This window comes from Telmatherina bonti (genome assembly GCF_933228915.1).
Source record: "Telmatherina bonti genome assembly, chromosome: 23".
Taxonomy (NCBI): Eukaryota; Metazoa; Chordata; class Actinopteri; order Atheriniformes; family Telmatherinidae; genus Telmatherina; species Telmatherina bonti.
The window spans coordinates 16,258,890-16,272,788 of record NC_136632.1 but is presented as its reverse complement, the minus strand read 5'-3'; the positions used below and the strand labels follow the sequence as shown (position 1 = coordinate 16,272,788).

Here is a 13,899-nt window from a genome sequence, read left to right as displayed (position 1 = left end):
CCTAAGTAGGCTACAAGGCTTTTTGGTTCCACTTATCGATTTTAGGTCATATGCTTGGAGAAATACATAAAGAATACATGCGTCCACGAACTCTTAAACACCACTGTCAATCAAAGCAAAGACCAGCAGCTGCAAGAAATACCAAATTTGAGAAAGTGACATCTAATTATGTCAAATGTTCCTTGAGTTTATTTTCCAATCCTGATTGAAAAATTTTAAAAACTGCAACAAAAAAAGATAAAGAAATTAAAGTATCCATTTTTATGGGCTGTACTTGCTGGAATTTATCCTGTTTAGTTGCATCACCCTCAACCATGTCTGCAGATAGTGTTTTATTGGTCCCTGTGTCAAAGGAGATGATTCTTTTCAGGGGGTTTTCTATTCATAAATTGAAACTGAAACTACAGTGTTACCAGGCACGTGGAAATTCCCACAAAGGCATTAAGACTTATAAAATGTTCTCAAGACAATAAGCTTAATAATCGTAAATGGACAGATATAAGAGCAATATACATTTCCATAATCTAAACTGAAATGTTTATCCAGCGAACTAGGCGTTTCTCTTGATAGAAATAGTCTATGAGAAACACCAGTTTATTTTAAGAAATGCAAGAGTTTTGCATAAACTTATAAAGTCTTGAGAGTCATCCACAACAATCTAGGTGTTATTTCACAACTAATTTACAGAGTATTCAAAGGGGTGCGACTCAGTTACAAAACTCTTGACATGCTTAAAACTGAAATTACTTTTATACTTAGTCAAGTTTCTGTCTTAATCTTCTATCAGGACATATTTTGACAGTACGTAGAAATGAATAAAATGCTAATTGAGCTGAAGATCAAGTTCCATTTAAACAACCTCTTCATACAGCATATGGCTAATGTAGACTGAGATTTTCATTTCCACTTTAACTGTAGTGTGATGCAATTTATCCTTCTCTAATCTGTTCAGTGAGCATATTGATTAGTGATGTGTGGGCCTAACCACATGCTGTTGTTTGATAGTCAGATCTGTCAATTTAGGTCATTTTACAGCTATAGGTGCTCTATTTTTACTCCAAGATAAGAATCAATGTCACTTAAAATGCTCAAAGATTACATTTAGCTTCATCTGCCTTGTTGCCTTGCCTCTCCCCTAGAAAACAAGATTGTTGCAAAATTAATTTTTCTGAAATTCTGCTTCCTAACAGCGAGCATTTGCTTCCAAATGCAGTGTAAAAACAGCAAAAAATCATTTTTATTTTGATCAAATTTAGGTAAAAACAGACCCAAAGACTAAATATGTGGGACAACAAACAGCAAAAGACTGAAACAGTTAAAGAAAAATGTAAAAGAAAATGAAAGAAAGCAAAAGAGTTTGGAAAAGCAGATGAAGACAACCAAGCGTTAGTTAAAGACATTTACACAAGCAGCATTGAGGTTCAGGGGGACAGGGTCAATATTCACCACCCCAGCTCCTATTTCTGAGCACCCACAGAGTGAATCTTGCTAAAAATACCACAGCAGCTGCTTTATGACCAGAACTGATGAGCCGTGATACTGCTACCTGCTCTCTTAATTTGAAATACAGAAATCAACCTTGCACCCCCACTGAGAATCTGAGTTATCGAGCAAAACAGATTGGAAAGACTAATATTTTTAATTTCCTTGTAAAAGCGTTTTAGCGTGAAATTGGAGGAAAGAAATCCCATCTGTGTTTCAGTTCTGGATTCATGTGTAGTTGCAACAAAGACCAGCAAGGAGAGGAAAACAGGCTAAAAGTCCTGAATGAGGGTGTTGCAACAGGTGGGGTCCTTTAAGTAAGAGGGAGATATATTTGATCATGTGCAGGTCAAGTGTGTGCTCTTGTTGACAGAAACGAGCTCTTGGAATTGAATCATGTATTGTAGATCTCTCCATATAATTGCAGATCAGTATTTATTGTGTAAGTGTCACCACCGATTATATCCAGAGGGCTCTTCAGCTGAACTCCAGCAGTGGAGACTGAATTAACACGTCATAGAGGATCATGATGAACAAACCTGTGACCTGCTACAGTTTGGCGTTCAGTGCGGTTTTTAACTAGCCAGACCTGATTCAAATTTTCACTACCTTGATGGCAAAGTTTGAAAAACTGTCATGCATCCCTCCAGACAGAAATCTTTGATATGAGGATTTGCATAGGTGGGTAGTTTGAGATATTGTATTGATCCCCAAGCAGAATTTAAAGATCATGTGGATCAACTCAGAATTTCAAAATGGACTTTTAGGTGATCAGCTGGAAAAGATAAGAGATGCCTCTGTTGTGCAGTGGTTAGCGCTGGTGTACTACAGCACAAAGGTACCTGGCTGGAATCTCAGGGAATTCCTAACACACAGTTTTCTTGTAGTTGTCTGCTTCCGTGCTGATCCTTGTAATCGACATACATGCCGGTACCGCAGTAGAAAATGGGAGAAAGTACATCAGAAGTGTCCAGCTCATGGGCCACAATCCTGCAGGTTTTCAGTGTATCACTGCTCCAACATACCTGACTCAAATCAATCAGTCATTGTGCATTGTATGCCAGGTGTGCTGGTACAGAAATACATTAAAAACCTGCAGGACTATAACCCTCGAGGACCGACTTCGGACATCCCTGGGGTACATAGATGAGCCATGGTTCCATTTGTCTGGAGGATGGAAGTGTTTTTGTTGTTGTTTCTGGTATTGTTTATACATTTTGTAAAAGTAATACATTATTGCACTATATATCAGCTGTGATTCACTACATTTATTTCTATTCATCAACCCATTTGTTAGTGTTGCTGTCTCTCTCAATGGAAACTTGTACTTTAATTCCCATTGCAAGGAAGAGTATTACTCTTCTCAACATCTACTCACAGTGAATTTTGTTGTTTATGAAACTGCACAGATAAAAATTTAATCAGAACTGTTTTAGGACAAATATCATGTTCACCTTACTTCTTTTCTTTTTTTTATGCAGCATGTCTTAAATATGAGATTTAATTTCCACTGGAAAGACGAGGAAAAATACATTTGTTCCTATAAGGCTATTGCATTTATGATCACAGTGGCGATTAATGCGGGGAATGAGGGGAATACTTTGAGGGTTATTTGTAGTAATTGCTGTAGCCTGTAAAGGACTGTATTTCTAACAAATGGATTCATGTTTAATTCATGTTCAGGGAGTCAGCTGCTGAATTATGATTAATGGATATCAACATTCCTTCAGCACGCTGGGATGAAAAGAAGTGTTTGATTGTGCATGTGTGTGTGTATGTGTGGTGCATATGCATCAGCGAGCTACTGGTGACCTGTGTGGTGCTGAGAAATGTGGCAATGATGCACACATGCCATATGTGTGCTTGTCTTAGTAAATATTCTGTTTTTGTTTTTTTTTTCTTTTTGCTATCAATCATATGTAAATCTCCAAGGGAACTCACCCATCCCACTTGCCCACATGGACACATAGTGGTGGCATGATGTTTGCCCAAAGGCGCTGTAATGGTTTTCACCACCATGCCACACATCAAATCCAGGATGTGTCAAGTGTGTGTGTGAGACAGCTATATTTAGAGACGTGGTCATCCAGTGAACACACTGAGTAATACCGTGATGCGTCATTTTAACATCCAGTGAATCTTATCATCTCTGCATCAACCTGCACAAACACATGCAGACTGATGCAACATACACTACATACACTAGGCAATATTAAAAATGGCTGAAGAGCAGACTTTTGCCTTTAATCCAAAGTATAGCCCCGGCACTTTCTTTCTTTCTTGATGATTTGGAAGCTGCTGTAATATGTTCCTTTGTGTCCTTGTTTACTTGCAAGCAAACACAGGTCAAAAAGCATTGTGTATATATATGTGAAGATAACACACAATCTTTGATAAGCTCAGACAAACAGATGAACAAGAAAATAGTTAATAGTGCCATAAGCCCTTTTGAAATTGCAGTGTCCTCATCATGTGCCTTCTTCTCCTTATCCCTTCACATTTATCATGGTGTCACTATTCTCTGCTAGCGGTGGCTCTCCCTTTTGGTTAATTAAATCTGATGCTATCCTCATTGATGTGCCTGTAAAAAAAAAAAGAAATAAAAAAAAAAAAAAAGAAGAGGGAACAAGATATTGATGTTTCATTGCAAAGGTTAGAAATAATACGTATCTCCTCATTGACTGCTCAGAGTGTTTTGATGCAACACACATCCATAAAATGTAATGGATTACAAGTAAGAGTGAAAATGTCACTCTTGGTGGACTCAAACTGTAAAGGCTTTATATGTTTTTGTGGATTATTAGAGAGGTTTTGTGTTAAAAATTGCCTTGTGAAGCGGATAGATTATTATGAATTATTTATCATACTTGAACAAAGCCTCAAGCCATGAGTTGTTGAGATGAGATGTTTTGAATCGATTAGTGTCCTGTGCAGGATGACAAGTGGCTTTTGAAGAAAGGATCCCTCGTTTGGATGAGGCTGTCAGCATAGATGCTGATAGCACCAGTAATATCGGGAATTTTTGGTTGATAGGAATTTTGAACATTAGCAAAGAATGATTTTATTGACATAACAAATAAATAGCACAACAAAAAGTCTTGATTTTTAAGTGTTTTTGGTTTATGTCCTTTATTAATGAGTCCATGTGCAGTAGAGCAAATGGAAATGCGTAATGGAATTCAGCGCTGATGCAGAATTTTTATCTATTATTAGGTTTTGTCAAGCTTGATCTGAGCCAAAATGCCCCCACTGAATAAAAGCTAACCTGCAATAGATGGTTATAGAAAAATCCAGTCATCTGCCAAGTATCTTTGAAAAGTGATGGACCTTTAATACAATATAGTCTTAAAATTTAGAACCGAGACCTTAAAGCAAAACTTGGTGAGTTTGAGGAACAGGTCAGCAATTTTAGGATATGAACGTCTCCCCTTCCCTTTCTCCTGGGTGTCAGCCATAGGTTTAAACTCTGCCTCTGTAAGTAGTGGCTTTGGAGACAGCGCAACAACAATAAGAAACAAACAAAAATTACAAGGTAAGGCTTTTATATGTCCTGAGCATTAGACAGAAACCAGGGCATACTGAAATTTTCAGCAAATATGACATGAAGTTATTTTTATTGAAGTTACCAAGTTCTGCTTGGTAGTCTGAATGAGATATCTTGTGTCTCAAAGGCTGACATTTCTGTGCAATACATATTCAGCCTTGCAAATAACAAAATCTCAGTTTGTTTACTTTGTTATGCCATTGTTACTATACAAATTAGTTATTACCAAGCCTGACCCGAAATAACCTTGACATCATTAGGGGCTCAGCCTGCATTTTTTTTTTTTTTTTTTGCCCTAGGCATAATAAAAGGTTTATTTGGCTGAGAAAGATGTGGCAATGTTGGGTTTCGTGCCAACAACCCATACTGGAATGAAACAAATGAAACTGAACTGAACTGAATAAGTGCACTGAAGGCAAAGGGGTGGTAGTAATGTGTGTGCATAGGATGCGCATACACAACACAGCCACGTGCTCACAGGAAAGACTTTTCATTATAATTTTTTCTATTTGTTTTATTGGTGATTGTATCATTGTCATGACCTGCAGCCCAATAAATATGCAGCTACGCAGTTTCACTGGACTCAACAGAAGTCAGTTGAACTGAGGTGATAAGAGACAGAGAAAGGGGAAAGTGTAACAGAGGGATAAAAGAAAGAGGAAAATGTGGAAAAAGAGGAACAGACACAGCGGAGGAAGAGAGGGAGAGAAGTGACATCACATCTCCCAGCACTTCTCTCTTCTCCTACTCGGGGGCACCTTTGCTCCACTTCACGCCGAGGAGGCGCACGCAGTTTCTCTTTTCCTCTTTCATAGCTCGGGAAAAAAAAAGGGGGGGGCTGGACCACAGGGACGGAAGAAAAAAAAAACATAAACAGAGAGAAAAAATTGACACTATGAACAACAGTTTCCTAAACATGGCGTCGATAGGCGACTTCGACTCCCTCAACCCGTCCATTCCTGCAACCAAAGTTGAAATCACGGTGTCCTGCAGGTAGGAGAAATATCTGTTTAACCTGGTTTCAGTCTTCACAGGGATCACGGAAAAACAGCGAGCAGCTATTTCACTTGCAGTCTCAACTCCGACCAAGTTTGTTTTTAATCTCTGTCGTAACAATTCCCTAACCTTCAGAGTATCTTAAACAACGTGTAAATCTGCGCCGCAGTTGTGTCTGGACAGTTTTAATGTTTGCTGACCAGGAAGGAGCGAGGCTCCAGTTTGACACTTTTTATCCACTTCAACACATTTGAGACGAGTTGTGAGAAGAACTGAAACAACAACACAGGAATGTACCAGGCAAAGTTAATGTATTGAAAATATGAGATTTAAAATAGTTTCGGAGAAGTGAAGTCGCGCTGCTGTGTAACTACTCGACATTTACACACAATATATCTTCACAGAAGCGGAGCTAAAGTGTATTTGTGATTTATTTTTACTATTTTCTCGCTATCCTGAGGTAAGAGTGCAGGTGTGCTAAATGGGGACATTATTTACCTTAGAAATGAAAGCTGGACTAGAAATGAGTGGGCGTGTTTTTCATGTAGAGGATACATACACACAAGCAGGTAGATAAGTGGTTGCTTTTTTTTTTTTTTTTTTTTTAAATTTATTTATTTATTTTACATTTTTTTAAGTGTAGTGATTCCACAGCTGTAAGCTTTCACGTGTAAGTCATGTGTTTTTGTATCCCCACTATAAAGTGGTCTTCTTCCACAATGACTTCACACACCTGTTTATGTTTAAAACAGTTGACACAGTGTAATGTCACACCTGGGAGGCAGGAGTATGCAGTCTGTTACAGTGGATGGTATAAATATATTTTAAACGCAGTGTTAGAGTCATACTGTAGGTAAACTGGTACTCCGATGCAAATACAGCCCCTGCACTGACTAGTGAAAATGAGCTCTGTCTGCTAATCAATACGTTTGTGTGAAGAAATCTAACTCACTCACAAGAAATAGTGAAGATTTTTCAGCCCTGTTATTGGAACAATTTGATATTTCCTGGATATGAAAGCAGATTTTTTTTTTTTCTCAGACCTGAAACACAGATTGCATGTTCATTTTTGTTGCCTGTGTCCTGGAAGTGTTCACAACTGTCGCTACATTTTCCCCCTTTTTTTCCCCATTTGACATCATAAGTAGGATTTTTGCGGACATAAAACTTTATTTGATATTCTCAGTTCAGTTAACATCGTTAAGGCTGATTTAAATAATGAAATTTGATTTCATAGTCATATTATTCACTGCGTGTAACAGTTTTGCTTATTGTTTTCATTTTATCCCACTATTAAGTTATATTCCTAATGATTTATTATTATTATTATTATTATTATTATTATTATTATTATTATTAATAATAATGATAATGATAATAGTAATAATAAAGAGATAGAGCCTTTTACTGACTTTAAATATTGCTTCATATAAATAAGAATTCAATTTTATTTTTCCTAAGCTTTGCAGGCAGGTTTTTAAAAGGTAAAAAACACATTCATTTACTGAATTAATGATTATAGAGCAACTACTAATGAGTTGTATTTCCTCTTGAGTGCCCCTTAATAGCAGTAGTGGTAGGAATAGGGTTGCAACAAGATGGCATTAAAAGGATGTCACAGTCAAATCTGAAACACTGGAATGAAGCGTTAAAATAATGGCGGTACTGTAGCATGACCTTTCTGTTAATCAAGCTATTTTTAGATGAACAAGTATTTGCAACGATTCAGCTTAAAAAACTGCAGTCAGACGATTGTGTCAAAACTGCGATTGCTTCCTCAAAGATCGAGTTTATGTGATGTGTCTGAGAAGAAGACAGAAATGGTTTCGTGCTCTACACTGGTCCCTCAGATACTGTAGCTGCTGTATTTCCAGAAGGTTTTGAGCACCATCTCCTTAGTAACAGAGAGATCATGTCATCTTCCAGCAGAATATGTGAACATGTTTGGCAGAGTTAGTTAATGTCTGAGTCACCCTGCTCCTCAGCCCCGAGGGGGGGAGAGTGTTTTGGTGGCTGGTCCTCCTACCTCCAACCTGGGGGAGAGCGGGAATGCCATGGTTACAGCCAGGTGTAAGCTCACATGCTTGTGTGCGCTAACAGTTTTTTTTGTTGTTGTTGTTTTGGTTTTTTTTTTTTTTCTGAAAAATGCGTGTTTGTATATGTTCTATAGTTCTCCGAGTGGCCACACAATATTACCATGGTTACTTTGAAGTTTTCCTCTGAGTGCGTGTGTGTGTGTGTGTGTGTGTGTGTGTGTGTTGGGGGGTGTTAGAGTGAGAAATTTTAGAGGAGGCAACAGATAAAGAAGGAACCATCCAGCATGAATGAGTGGACATGATGTCAGTGTTTGGATTGGAATAATTTTATTGTTGCTGAATGATAGTCACTGTTATCCATGACTCATGTAGGATTTTACAGTGCTGTGCCAAGGACCTGAAGTACACGGTTTTTTTATATTATTGCCAAGAAAACAGAAAACAGGTGCTACTGTGAATGGAAATACAGTAGATAAGGCAAAAACAAATTTGAAAAATCTTGTCAAACTTGAAACTCTACATTGGTTTGACATTTATTCTTCAATACAGCTTGAAGCTTTTTAGTTGTAGTTTTTAGAAGTAGCCTTCAGGCAGAGTTCTCCAGGCTTCTTGAGGGACATTTCAGAACTCTTCTTTTTTTTTTTTTATTGCTGCCTTTTGTTTTGTTGTCTGTCAAGATGATCCTATACTGCTGCAATATTGTGAAATTAGTCTCTGGGAAAGATTAATCACCCAATTGTGAACAGTTAACACTGATTTTTAGCCCAGTTCTTGTCATTTGTCATACCTCTGGATTTTTTTTGCCTGTTTCTCTTGCTTAACAGTGGCTTTCTAACTCCACTCAGCGGTGGAGACTATTTGATCCATCTACTATTGAGCAGTAGGACCTGTCAGGTTTTTGCTGGATTGTTTCTTTATTTTTGAAGGACATCCCTTTCAGATACTGTTCATCTATGCTTTTCCAAATTTGTAGTATTTTTTTAAGGACTCACTATACAGAAACAACACTGGTTCAACTTTTGAATTAGGCACCTTGTTTACATTTTAATGGTTCATTTTTTACCTGGTTTAACAAACAAAACATTTCTCTGAAAATGGTCAAGAACATGGAAATGAGCTGAAAACGATGAGGAAAAAAATCCAAGTAAAAACATTCAAAGGCTTCCATAAATCTGTTGTCGAAGACAAGTTTGCAAGATATCACATTCAGCCTTTGGTAGCAAAATGTAAAGAAAGAAGTGGCTTAAGATTTATCCACAGTGCCGTATGATAGAGAAAAAAGGGTTATTTAGAGCAATTAACAAAATTATTTCTCAATTTTACTTTCATTTTGATAATGAAAGCCACATATCTGAAGATACTGAAAGACTTTTTAAAATAAAGTAAGATGAAACAGGAACAGTGAGGACAAGGAAACAACAGAGAGACCAAACAGCCCCTCATGCAATTTATATAAAGCAAGCAGCGAAACCCCCAATGCAGAACTCATCCTCTTAGCTTTCATTTCCAGCTAATTCAGATAATGTCCTGATTCTATGGGGATGTAAAGTAAGAGCTTGGCTCAGACTCAGCTGTGAGCTCTGGATTTTGCTGATCGATGCGAGAGCCTGCGGTATCAGCTGGGATCAATAAACAACCAACTCTACCCACTGTGTTGCACAAAAGCACACATGCATGAAGGTCTGGTCACACATACTGTATACAGAGAGGCACAGAAGAAAAATGTTCCTTGTCGCACTTTAACATTTGCCACCTACATGTTGGGGCCAGGGGACAGTAAAACCACTGGTGAGTGGCCTCAAGGTCCAGTATTTCATCATGTGTATTGATCTGAACACAGACTCTTAATCATTTTTTCAAGCAAACAATTCTGTGACTTTTAATATTTCATAAACGTGATAAGCTCATTCATAGACAATTTTTCAACAAGTTTTTGTTCATAGAGCAACTTCTTTTTTTTCCAAATATATATTAAGATTAAATTCCTTTGCAGAGAGTCAATACATTTTTGTTAGCACAAATGGCTTTTTGTTCTTCAGGTGCAGCCATTTGGTAAGCTTGAACTTTGTTTTTATGTCTGTGTATGAACAGGCACCGTGCCATGGGAGCAGTGGCTCTCATTTAAAAATATAATTGTTTGAAATGTGTCTTTATTACTTACTTAGAGATGTTTACTTGCAGCCGACATTGTGTTATTTTGTCAGCCCATCTGCATAGCATTTTCTAAAAGTAGTGGCTAAAGTAGAAATGGGATGACTGACTAAATGATTGACGAGTCTTGAGTCTGTTTGAGCCAATTATGTTGTTTCTGCTTCATGCGATGAATTTTATTTTGATTTCCTGAGTTGTTAAGCTTGGCTGCAGTCTGTATTTTTGTCTTGTCTAAATTTCACCTTGGCAAAACTTTGAAAGCAGTTTTGGAGCAATGACTAGAGAAAAACGGGGATCCTGCAGAGAAGAAAATTATAGTACACTGGAGTGAGGCTGGATGACAATGGTGGGAACATATTTAATAGAACCTAGGCAGTGCCATATTTTGTGTCAGTGACTGCTTTAACTCAAAATATTAAAATCCTCTGTGACTTCCATCTTAGTGCTTTTTTTTTTTTAACCAAAATTGAAATATTTTAATACGATTTAAATAATAAATAGGGTGAAAAAAAGTGTTCCTTTCAATTTTGAGGTATTTTTAAGTCGGTTTAAAAAAAAAAAAAAGATTTGAGAAGAAGGACAATCTTCCCAGGAGTTGATTTTCCCAGCATTTTACCCCAAGATCAAACTATAAGATGCTCAGAGAACCTGAAAAATAAAACAACAAACAAATGTAAACAACAACAAAACGGAAAACAAAACGCATCTCAGACAACATACAACTTAGTTATTGGAAAAAATTACTTCTGAGTTTAACACACAAAATTTAAAGCTAACGAAATGATATAACGCTGGGCAAGTCAACCCACATGTTTCAAATTGATTTATGTTTACTATTTAACCACTGGAAAAGTGGTTTTAAACTTTCACATTGACGTTGCAGTTTTTTTTTTCCATGATCCTAGTCTTTATTCAGCAGCAGCAACAGTTTTCCCCGTTTTACAAAATATCTCTTTGCATTACCTCGTGCTTAAATAAAATCTTCTCCCTCCTGTTGAGTAAAATAACTAGCTTTTTGTCAGTGGTTGCCATGGTGAATCCAGGTGTTGGAGCCCCATTGATGATGGCTTTGTGGTGTGGTTCTTAACTGGGTAAACATACTCCAAGCAAATTAAAAGCAGCTGATCTGGAACTGGAAACTCAGAGTTGCAGAGCTGATTGTAGGGTGACCCAAAGTTTCTGAGTAGACTCAGTTTGTTGAACCTCTTCTTGGCAAAACCAGCTATTTTTTTTTTATACCATATACCCTGACATGTAGAAACCCACCTATTTGTGGGGTGCAATAAGGAAAATAGGGTGCAATTTCCTTTTTATGATTGTACATGGATAGTACAGTGGATGTACTATCCATGCTAGTACTTTTGATGTACAAGCAGGATGTCCTGCTTGTACATCAAAAGCAGTGTATATTTAATGATGCTTGTTTCAGTCTGTCCTGTTCCCACATATAAACATAATTTCGCCTCTCCCCTAGATTCTAATTCAAGTGTGTGTGAATGTTTTAAATGCTTGTTTTTTTTCTGTAGCCATATGATGGACTTGTGGCCAGTCCAGGATGTATTAAATATGTTTATATCTGAAAGAGTTTTGGATGCTGACAACTATCTTCTTTTCATGACTGACTTTGGTATTTGAAGTAATTTCTATGCTAGGGCTGGGCAATATGATCAAAATCTCATATCCCGATAAAGTTAATTTTATGTCCCCATAACGATATACATAACGATATAAAATTGTTTGTGTAATTTTGTGTCAGTAATCAGTTATTTGTCAGATGTGCTTGGCAACGGCAGCAGTGATCTCCTACCATCTGTGGGAACTATGGCGTTCCATGAATAAATACCTGTTGTAGTGTTTGCATCTGGACTTTATTATGAGCGCTTTCGCCACCACTTGACGCTGCTTTTTCTTGTTATTATTATTATATTAGTCTGTAATCTTTGTCCTGATTCTTGCGAAAGTGTTAAAATGAGTTTGTTGTGTTGGAGTCTGTCGTTGGGACTGCAAGCTAGTCTGTCGGTTCCACGTCGGTCTTTTTACATCCAAACTGCTTGTTTATGTATTGCAGCACGCATGCCGCAAAGCGGATCTTGACCTAAAATACTTCTGTAAAGCACCTTATTGTGGTGTAAATGATCGAGCCTCATATGAAACAATAGACATTTTCTAACATCCAAAGAATATATTTTGTCATATCGCCCAGCCCTATTCTATGTCCATCTTTACCACTACATTTTACTAATTTTTACAAACGGTACTTTTAACTTTTTTTATTGCCTTTTCAAAATTTTGCCAACTTTTGCAAATGGGGTTTTGTATTTTGTAGTGTTGTGTGTGCAGTTATTGAATGACAAAGTTCCAGTTTATGCTCAAGACATGCTTCTCTCATCTAACCTTTTCCCTGCATTGATTGCTAATTATTGTTTTTAGAAACGACACACTGGATTTTCTCTGCCTCTGGATCCAGCCAGACTTGCACAGACTTTGGATGACTCTCCCACAAATGGCAGCTTTCTATACTGGAAGCATGTAACCTTCTATTCAGATCATTTGGCATGAGGCAAACATGCTCATCATAGTGTTATAGACTTCTTTTGTATATTGTCTCATTGTGTTGAACCCTGGCTTTTGTTTAATTTTGAATAGGCTCATTCAGCATTGTCTGTCAGTGTGTACAAGCAGTCTTATCGTATGTTACTAGTTTGTGACTACAGAAAAAACACCAGTTTTAACTGATTGTAGGGCAAACATGTTATTTTGTTCTTGTCTGTCTGTTTATTGTTTCCCCATCCAACCCCAGGCATCCTAAAAAAAAAACAAAAAAAACACCTTGACAACCCCGTTAAATGACTTAAGTATTTCCAAATGATCTCAGCTTAATTTGTATCTCCAAATCCAAATCTCCAAGTATTCCTCATAGATAACATATGTACATAAAAAAGATACTTGGAGAATACCTTTTGACACTTGTGGTGTATATTAAATGGTACTGAACATGGATCAGGACATTTTCTTGGTTCAAACTTCGGGTTTATGGTAAAATAACAGCTTAATCCACCAAAAAACTAAAATAGACAAGCTAACTGCTTCGTCTCCTTTCCCTTGCAGCCCACTCCCCCTGCTTTTCTGTCACTGCTTTGGCATGACTTTATTTCCACCCAGAGGAAAGTTTGTCTTGCTGTCAGTCAGGTTGTCTATTTGTTTCCCACGCAACCAGCAGCAGTGCAAGTGCAACAAAGTCTTAAGTGTGGTCTGTTTGCACCATATTTCTGTACTCGTGGGCATTTTTGTTCATTTGTCTGATTCAAAGAACCTGTTGCCCTTTTCACACCTGCATTTATTTTCTTTAGCTGTTCAAAAAGTTTTACATTCTGGAGATATTACTGTAAAAGCAATCTCACCGCTTTGCAAGTGTTTTTGCAGTTTTAGCCAAAATCAACACAAGCAACTTGCATAAAGTTGCGGAACAACTGGAACATTAATCTGTCTGTTGAGGTAAAAATACCAAAATAATCTGTAGCCATTTCTTTTGTAAAGCAACAACAGAAAGTCTTTTACTTCCCAGGCTTTCATTTTACTCTCTATGTTAGGGGTGAACCACTTATTTTGCAGTCCTGCCTTTTAATGACACATAAAACAACTCAACAGCTATCTATTTTCATGGCGCTTATTCCCACTCTGTGATTGCGT

At 37.4% G+C, this 13,899-nt stretch overlaps 1 protein-coding gene across 1 annotated transcript in view; it reads left to right on the top strand.

Annotated features, from left to right (window-relative positions):
- The first annotated feature begins 5,871 nt into the window (after positions 1 to 5,871).
- The window catches only part of LOC306773192 (copine-8), a 107,878-nt gene continuing 99,850 nt past the window's right edge, over positions 5,872 to 13,899 (top strand). The window contains exon 1 of the mRNA XM_079262937.1: positions 5,872 to 6,019. Within this exon, the coding sequence (XP_079119063.1) occupies positions 5,922 to 6,019 (98 nt within the window). The 5' untranslated portion in view covers positions 5,872 to 5,921. The remainder of the gene's footprint in view (positions 6,020 to 13,899) is intronic.